The sequence below is a fragment of the Sturnira hondurensis genome, unplaced genomic scaffold (assembly GCF_014824575.4).
Source record: "Sturnira hondurensis isolate 20B ecotype Veracruz unplaced genomic scaffold, ASM1482457v3 Scaffold0011299, whole genome shotgun sequence".
Lineage (NCBI taxonomy): Eukaryota > Metazoa > Chordata > Mammalia > Chiroptera > Phyllostomidae > Sturnira > Sturnira hondurensis.
In genome coordinates this window covers 559,491-568,687 of record NW_028083930.1, presented here as the reverse complement: position 1 = coordinate 568,687, position 9,197 = coordinate 559,491, and the positions used below count along the sequence as shown (strand labels likewise).

Below are 9,197 nucleotides of genomic sequence, written 5' to 3'. Positions count from 1 at the left end.
GAGCACCTTGACCCTTGCCTAGACAGGCTTTTATTGTTTTCCTGGGGTCTTACATCATAGAAAGATTTATTATCTATCACATAGATTATTATTGTCTACATTCTAGGTACAATCAAGGAAATAAAAATAACATGCAAAGGAGAATGGCAATGAGCTCATTAGCTCTGTCCTTGGGAGAACTCATACAGGCTTTGGATATTACCTTGAAGATAGACAATACACATTTGTTGTTTTAGACCAGGGTGATAGAGTTTTACCAAGAGCAAGCCATAACAATCTGTATGCATTTTCTAGGCCTGATTCCCATGGGAAAACTTGTTTTGAAGGTCTGCCTTCTGCCCACCACTTCGCTTCTGTAGGTTTTCCATACAGAGCTGAGTCACATTTGCCAGGCCAAGACAAACCAGTCTCCTACAAGTTAGGGTTCTCATCTATAAAAACAGAATTTAAAATTTTTTTCATGTCTGAAAATATGTGAAAGTACTTTGTAGCACTGTTCGAGTATGTTTTATATATTTCATCTTCCTTACAAGCTAACCTGTGCTCAAAACTCAGGAAAAGAAATAGGTTGAGCCCAGAGTTGTTATTATAGGCTGGTAAAATGCTAATGTAAATTGTATTTTTCAATGAGCATTCATGTTGTTTCACTAGATGCTGTGAATTACACTGTCTGCTCCTTGCTCACTCCACTCACTTATATTCACCTTCTTGCTGTACATTAAATATGCCAAGCTCATTCTTCCCTCCTTGTTTTTGCACTATTTACTCAGCAAGATATACACTTTTCCCAGGTAGCTACACGATTACCTTCGCTTCTTTCAGGTCTCTGCTCAAATGCCACCTCAAGACACCTTCTCTAAGTACTTTATCTAAAACTGCATCTGCTTCTTTTCTCACTGCCATCACTTTCTACTTCCTTAGTTTGCCTTACTTTTTCTTTATAACAATCATCACAATCATGCATTTCCTTATCCTTTGCCTTCCATGAAAGCTCCATGAAAAGAGTGCCTCATAGCTGTATCCACAATATCTAGAACAATGCCTGGCACATAGAAGACAGAGCCTTTTGCTAGGTACCTGCCTAAATGGCATTTGGTAAATAAATGTTTGTCACTGAAAGCACCTGTCATCATATGGAATTAAGGACTTGCAAAACATAGTAGTATTAGAAGACCTAGTCTTGCCATTAACAAGGTGTTTACCCTTGGAAAGTCACTTATTTCTGAGCCTCAATTTTCTAACCTGTAAATTAGGAAGAGTATTATCCTCTACCTTCCCATTTTACAAATCATAGAATTGTTGTGGAATAGGGTCTCATATAGCATTTTACTAATAAGGTATGTTTGTTAGTGTTAATTCAAGAGCACATTGTCTCACTCATCTATTACCAGACCTGACATGGGTCTGGATCTATAAACAATTGCCAAAAGAATGGACAGCAGAGGTTGAAATTTTCCTTTGTGAAATGAACTGAGCTTCAAATATTCATACTCTTAAATAGTCACTATAAGTGTCATTTCATTTTATATAGCACACATATTGGGTTGACCAAAAAGTTCATTTGATTTTTTCCTTAAGATGGCTCTACTAGTAGTGTTTAGTTGTTGCTTACCTCATTGAAAAAAATTTTGTTAGACTGTGACAGCTGTCATATCAGCACATATTTCTAAAAATCAAAATTGGTGAATTTTTGTGTAGCCATTTTAATATTGAAGATGGAATAAAATATGCAATGTTTTTGTCATATATGCTTTATTATCTCAAGAAAGGTGAAAATGCAACTGAACTGCGAAAAAAGATCTATACAAGTATGGAGAAGGTGCTGTGACTGATGGAACATGTCAAAAGTGATTTGTCAAGTTTTGTGCTGAAAATTTCTTGCTGGATGATGTTCCATGGTTGGGTAGACCACTTGAAGTTCATAGTGATCAAACTGAGACATTGAGAACAATCAATGTTGTACCACGCAGAAGATAGCCAACATACTCAAAATATCCAAATCAATAAAGTTAAAAAATGAAAAAGGTGCCTTTTGTTTTATGGACAAAAATCATAGGACTTTTGGCCAACCCATAATTAGGAAAGTGAGCAGCTAGAAATATTTCTATTTGGTACAGCTTTTGTTCAGGATAATAAATATGAATGCTTGTTTTGACTAAATGAATGGTTCTCCTGGGTCAGCGCTAAATAACTGCTTCTGCTATTCTGATAATTTTGATCCAGGCAGAAGATACATGCTTTTATCAACAGAGCATCAATCCTTGAACAACCACTCAATACAAGGGAGAAAAGAAATGCTGTATAATTTAGGGACATGAGCCAAGCTTCCACTCATTAGAGTAAGCTAATGTATGACAGGAATACACAAATACAAAATTGTTAAACCAGAACCAAACATTTTCTATACATACATTTTCATGTATAACTACTATCTTTTCAATGAACTAGATCAGGATTAGAAGGAATAGCCCTGGCTGGTGTAGCTCAGTGGAGTGAGCCCAGGCTGTGAACCAAAGGGTCACTAGTTCAATTCCCAATCATGGCACATGCCTGGGTTGCAGGCCAGGTCCCCGGTGGGGGCCATGTGAGAGGCAACCACATATTGATGTTTCTCTCGTTCTCTCCTTCCATTCCCCTCTCTCTAAAAATAAATAAATAAAATCTTTAAAAAAAGATTAGAAGGAATAAAGTTTATAGTAACCGAAGTAAAAGTTATTTAGTATAAACCCAGGTTCTTGCCATTAGGTTGGGGGGAAAGGCTTAAGTCTAGACTAAAAAAGGTGCTCCTTCTTTAAAGACTTGTAAACAGATGTTAAAACTGAGGTGATGGGGAATAGCTTGTTCTGTATCAACATATGCACTTTGGGTATATTACCTCATTTAGTCCTTACAATCTCCATTACACAGACAGAAAAACTAATTTATCTAGAGATAAGTAAGAATCTTGCCCAAAGTCAAACACTGTGATTTGAGTCTAAGCTACCTGAATCTGAGGTCTCTTATGCCATGCCATTAGTCTAAGTCATGAAATTTTATTTGTATGAATACACACTGCAGAGCAGGAGAAATTTAACAATGTTCACTTACCTTTTGGAAACTATGGCCAAGTATTTCCATAGTTTGATTTGCAAACACCCAGGCATACAAACATAGAGTTCAGCATATCAACTTATTAAACCAGGCTATGGAGAAAAAGGGCATTATGAAGTCAGCAGAAACAAAGAACTTATATAACTTTGTGCAAGGATTTGGATATGAGGTTATTAAATGGTCTGGAATTATTAAAAACGAAAGTTTAGGAATGACAGAAACTTTTGCACAACTGCAAGAGAACATTCTCTTAAGCAAATACGTAAAAGATTAGGACGGACAAATTGGTTGGCAAGACACTTATTAGGGTGTGTTAAGTTCCATTTATTTTGCAGCAATCTTGTTTGGGCACTTTGGAAAAATCCAAAACATAATACAGTGGAGTATGACATTTAGTCGGTGAAAATTCACTTCAAATTCTAGCCCTGTCATTTATTAGTAGTCATTTAGTCTTTGAGCCTCTTTGTTCTTCTATAAAATGGGGAGTTGGGGAGTGTGAAGACCAACTCTAAGGTGTTGCTGTGAAAGTTACGAGAAACCACATATGGCAGAATATGTACCCCAAATCAGTTAATTATGAAAAGCTAGAACTCACCATCAAGATGTAAAATCAGTTAATCAGTGGTCGGGCAGGGGGTAGGGGTGAGGGCAGATATCAGGAATCCAAAACACATCTTTTATCTGGAGAACTTCTTAGAGATGATTACTACCCTATGTTTTCTTAGGAAGGAGACAGAAACACTTGCACAAAAGAATTATTTGTTCACCTTTGAGGGAAGGTAAATCCCTTTCGCTGTTTTAAAGACCAAGGAAAGATCCAAACTTCTTAATTATGTATTATCTACCATGCTTTCTCTCAGGGAATCTTTGAGGTTCAAGAATATCTGTTAAGGTTGAACACAAAATTAGAGAAATCTGAAAATAGACAGGGTGTTAAATTATATTAAATATTATAGGTTTGTATGAAAATATTTCTACTCCTAGATGGAAAATTTCACCTGGGACAGTGCCTAAATCCATGCTAATGTATTTAGTGGTGAAGTTCAGTGATATTTGCAACTTCACAATTCAGGAAAAAATATATAAATAAAATATGTACATAAAGGAAATATGGCAAAAAGTTAATTGTTGAACTTAGGTGGTAGGTATACTAGTAATGTTTAAAACTGTTCATAACTGCCCTGGAGGGTGTGGCTCAATGGATTGAGTGCTGGCCTGTGAATCAGGAGGTTGATAGTTTGATTCCCAGTCAGGGCACATGCCTAGGTTGCAGGTCCAGTCTCCAGTAGGGCGTAATTGAAAGGCAACTACACATTGATGTTTCTCTCCTTCTCTTTATCCCTCCCTTTCCTTATCTAAAAATAAATAAATAAAATCTAAAAAAAATGTTCATAAAAAAGTATAGGGGGCAGGGAATAGTTGCATTTAGGTACTACCCCAGGTGAAATCTTCCATCTTTTCCTTTTTTCAGCTCATCATACAGATGGTTGAAACGTGGGTGCTGATGCAGAAAAAGCTGATGGGGAAATAAAACAATATATCCCATACTAAGCTAAAGTCAATTAACTAAAAGACAAGTCCTACAAGACTTTTAAAACAATGTTATGTCACTTACAGTCATTCAGCCAGATGGTGAGAAGTCATTATTAACTAAAATCTATGATTTTAAGAAAGAAATTTATTTGTGTGAGTATAGGGAATAGTATTGACTTTCCAATGGACCTAATCCAAGGAATTTATCTAGGTATATTGAGGGATCACATTTGGAAGACATTAAGGCAACTAAGGAATAAGTTACATAGTTACCTCTGCTTTGAACACAGACTATCTTAAGAATCAATCCTCATATGATAATAATTAATGCGTATCTGTCAGTGGGTACACTTATCTTCAGGGGTGGTATAAAAACAAAAAGAATTGTGTAGAGAAAAAACCAAAGTGCTACAGACAATTTTAGGTGTGATTGAAGACCAATAAAGAAACAAAAAATTGCAAGTAAAAGAAGATAAAAAAAAAGATTTTACAGAACCAGAAAACAAAAATTAAAAAACCCAAGAAACCAAATAAAATAATCTCAAGTTAATTTACTACATTTTTGTACCACACAAGCTTTGCAGCATACAAACTTTGCACCTCTTAAGAAACACCTATAGTTCTTTGGTAGAGAATTTCTTGCAGGACAGGATCTGGAATTGAAGTTCCCTCCAAAGACCCCAACAGAACTCCACTGACTTCTAAGAATGTCAAGAGAATGATCTAAAACATGAAAAATGTTTCAAGTCTTATTTAGAATATTAAAAATTAATAGCAATCTAAACATCTAATAGAAGTATGACACACTTACAATGTAAACTTCCTTATAATTTCAATATAAGTATGAAGAATAAGCCACAATAAAAAATGTTGAAGTAAAAAAAATTAATAAGTAAATATACTTATGACTATTTTAAAAAATAGTCAGGAAGTCAAGAATACCAAAAAGACAATTATACAGGGATGTAAGAACTCTGTTACCACCCCTTTTCCTACAAAAAAAGTTTAATTCCTGTTATTAAGAAGAATGGGATCACAGTTCGATTCCCAGTCAGGGCACATGCCTGGGTTGCATGCCGGTTCCTTGCAGGCTAACTACCAGCAGGGGATGCACAAAAGGCAACCATACATTGATGTTTCTCTCCCTCTCTCCTTCCCCTCTAAAGATAAATAAATAAATAAAATCTTTAAAAAAAAAAGAAGAATGGCATGGCTGAAACGCCACTAGTGAACAGTTATAAACTAAGAGCTCAAGAGATAATACTTAACGCAGGATAGATTACATATTATAAGGTCACAGTCCTCAATTGTCTCTTCTATTTTCACAAAAACAGCAACCCATGCAAAGCCATCTATTCTTCCCTTTTTTCTAATGGCAGGTCCCAAGATGTCCATCAAAATACTGCCAGGAATAGCATTCTTAATTATGACCACGTACACACAACTTGTTCTCAAAGGCTTTTTTTGCCTGACCTGACATGAAATACACTACTTCTTTGGAGGATGTTTATTCATTTGTTTTACCATGGAAGAGCAATGTTGTTAAATTATGCATCTTTTAAAATCACAATCACAAAATCAAACTCATATATTACTATTGTAGGTTAGTGTTAGGAAATCCCCAACCTAATGGGCTATGTTTAAAAAATGTTTTAGGGTGCTTGGTTTAAACTCAGAAAGCATTTTTTCTCAGAAATATTATAGTAATAAGGGAAATGGATCTACAAAGCCTCATTTTCACAATCTCTCCAAGTATTTCCTGGTCTAAAAGACTAATGGATACTTAGGATGCTTCATATGCTTTCCAGGAGCCTCTCACACAGGTCTCCATTTCTATCATGGTATTTTCATAAGTGGGGTATTTTTAAGCTGGAAAATGCCATACTAACAATTTTAGTTTTTATCACCTAAAATATATTAATATTTATTTTTACAACAGATAACACTTGATTAACTTAAATTCTAGATGAAAGATATTTTTTTAAAAAATCAGAATTAAAAACAAAGAGGTATAAGAGAACACTAAAATGTCCTAATAGTTTGCAGACCTGAAACATCAAAAGCAAGATGCTATTTTAAAATATGTAACAACTCAGGTTTAAAATGAATAAATTTAAATTTAATCCCCTTTGAATAAAACCAAAACTGGCAATCTAATACCACTGGGACAAGGTGCTGAAAAACTAAGTTATAAAACAAATACATAAAACATAATTACAATTTAAATGCTTTGAATTCTTTATCTTTTAAGCCTACACTTTTAATACAGAACTAATTTTCCTAACCTAAACACATACAGTCTTATTACTTAACACTTTATATTTAAAAACTGTGCTTTAGGAAAAAAGTGGGGGTTAAAAGATAAGACTGCTTCTGACAGTAACATAGTATAACTCAAACAAATGCTTAGACCTTATGTCTCTAACTGTATTTCTGCATTTTTCTACAAAAACATTTTAATATCCAATAGTTTCATCAGCCCTTCCATTTTCAAACATCCCTCCCATTTCCTAAAGGGTAGACCTTAATACTGAGTCTCCTTTACACATAAGGCAGACAATAATTTTAATTTGTGGAATCAGGGTATTATGCTCCAAATTGAACATTCACTAGAGTGCTTAGGATGTTCAAAAATTTCCCAAAGCTCTCTCCTGGTCCTTTCAGAACAATCATAATGTAATAGAAATGCAGAGATTAGTCATATTTGAGTCTCTCTGTCAGGGGTTTCTCCTTGTAATGGGAAATAACTTGAATTAGGATGGAACAGTTGATAAGCAGGAAGAACAAACCAGCTAACCATATAAACAAAAAGGTGTTCTTTCCTTGAAACTCGAGAAGATATGCAGGAGCCAGCCATAAGGCCTGCCCTATGAACCACAGCATTAGGAGAACTACAGCTCTTTTCCAAGGCATTCTCACTAGTGGCATCACAAGGGGCAGTAGGCAGAGGTACCAAAGAAAGTACTGAGAGGTGCAGACTTTGTTAAAAGTCACAAAAATGGACGTATGAAGAAAACAACAAAAGACAAGGTCTCTGTAATATGCGAAAGACACTGCTGAAAGCAAGATGAACTGTGGTAGGAATGCAGCAATTCCCAGGGGAAAGCTCCACTTGCTTTCTGCGGTCAAATACAGCATGTAGAAGTATGGAGAAAAGTTGTGGCGTATATCTCTCCTAGTCAGATGATAAAGGTAGGTGTGCTCCAAAAATTCCCAACCATATTTATAGTAAAAACCGAAACTCAGGGCAAAAAATGTGAGTCCAGTAACTACTACATAGAGCACCACAGCCCGATCACACAACCTCTTCAGGAATTGGTGAAAACGAGCCTGGAAGGAATACCGGGATTGGCAGAGGCTTCTGTCGTCGCGATCGGGAAGCAAATGGAGGGCCATGGGAAGGATATATGTCAGCGGATATATCTTCATATGCACTGCAAAACCATGGAATACAGCGGCGCACGCGACGAGTCTTTTTTCTATTAGGTACAGGGCCATAAGCACCAAAGAGGCAACGACCGAGTCCGCATTACCTCGGCTGGATACCACCATAGGCAAGGGATTAAGAAGCCAAAAGACACAGTAACCGCAGGCATGGCGGCGGCCCAACCCCTTAAGCAGCAGCAGGCGGTATAAGAGGAAAGCCGTGAGGAGGTCACAGGTGATAAAGAGAAACTTTCCAAAGAGGTCGCTGACGTAGATGTTGGGAATGAGGAGCCAAGCAAGCAGTGGCGTGTAACGGTAGGTCGCCCTCAGATAAGGCGAGTGTCCCTCCGTGACGAAACGCGCGGCGTCGGTGAAAACGTGGTAGTCGACGTCCGTGTACCTTACGAACAATGTCCGGTCCTGGAAGACCCCGTAGAAAACCAGGGCGACTCGGGCAAGGGAGGCCACACCAAACACCCGGGCGGGGGTTACCCGGTGGCTCAGGAACCATTCTGCCCAGTGCTCGGCCGGACCCATGATTTAACTGGGCGATAGCCGCTGAGTCCCAGCGCCGAACTGCCTTCGAATCCCTAACCTTCGATCCGGATCCTCGCCTCCACTTGCTCGCCCATCTCGCGCCAGCTAGGCGGCCCACCGAAACAACTACCGGCTAGTACTTCCGGCATGAAGCCCGCCCCCTGCTGTTTTCGGTCGCGAGCCCAGAGTTAGCTTTCTCCTAATTCGCTGTCTCGCTTTTACTCTTCCTCCGTCGGGGGCGGAATTTCTGGTCCTTGTAGAAGGCGACTTCCGCTTGCCTTATTACGCGGTGGAGCTGGGATTTCTCCTGTGTGAACCCTTTTACCCGCCCTAATTCCAGTGGGCGGAGCCAGACCCCGAAAAGGAGCGATCAGCGAACTGTATTCCTCAGTCCTGGGCAGAAGACCAAAGCCAGAAAAATGGAGTGAAGGGAAGCTGAACCTGTTTTAGTTTCTGACGGGTTACTCCGCCACCTCGCGGTTTATCCCAGCGGTTTGTGGGCCCCGGGTTCGGCTAGGATGAGTTGAAGAAAGCCCAGAGCGAATGCGTCTCCTGCAGTATTTGGACATGTTTATACGAATTTTGAAATCATCAGTTTACTAAATTCGAAT

The 9,197-nt window shown here is 38.1% G+C and overlaps 1 protein-coding gene across 1 annotated transcript; it reads right to left on the bottom strand.

Annotated features, from left to right (window-relative positions):
* Window positions 1-6,110: 6,110 nt before the first annotated feature.
* PIGM (phosphatidylinositol glycan anchor biosynthesis class M) lies at window positions 6,111-8,852 on the bottom strand. The gene has a single exon (XM_037059803.1). The coding sequence runs from the start codon at window positions 8,584-8,586 to the stop codon at window positions 7,318-7,320; it is 1,269 nt and encodes a 422-aa protein (XP_036915698.1). The 5' UTR covers window positions 8,587-8,852; the 3' UTR covers window positions 6,111-7,317.
* Window positions 8,853-9,197: the final 345 nt, after the last annotated feature.

Bases quoted from the DNA above. Each gene is read 5' to 3' on its own strand.
- PIGM (XM_037059803.1), bottom strand. From the start codon at position 8,586: ATGGGTCCGGCCGAGCACTGGGCAGAATGGTTCCTGAGCCACCGGGTA.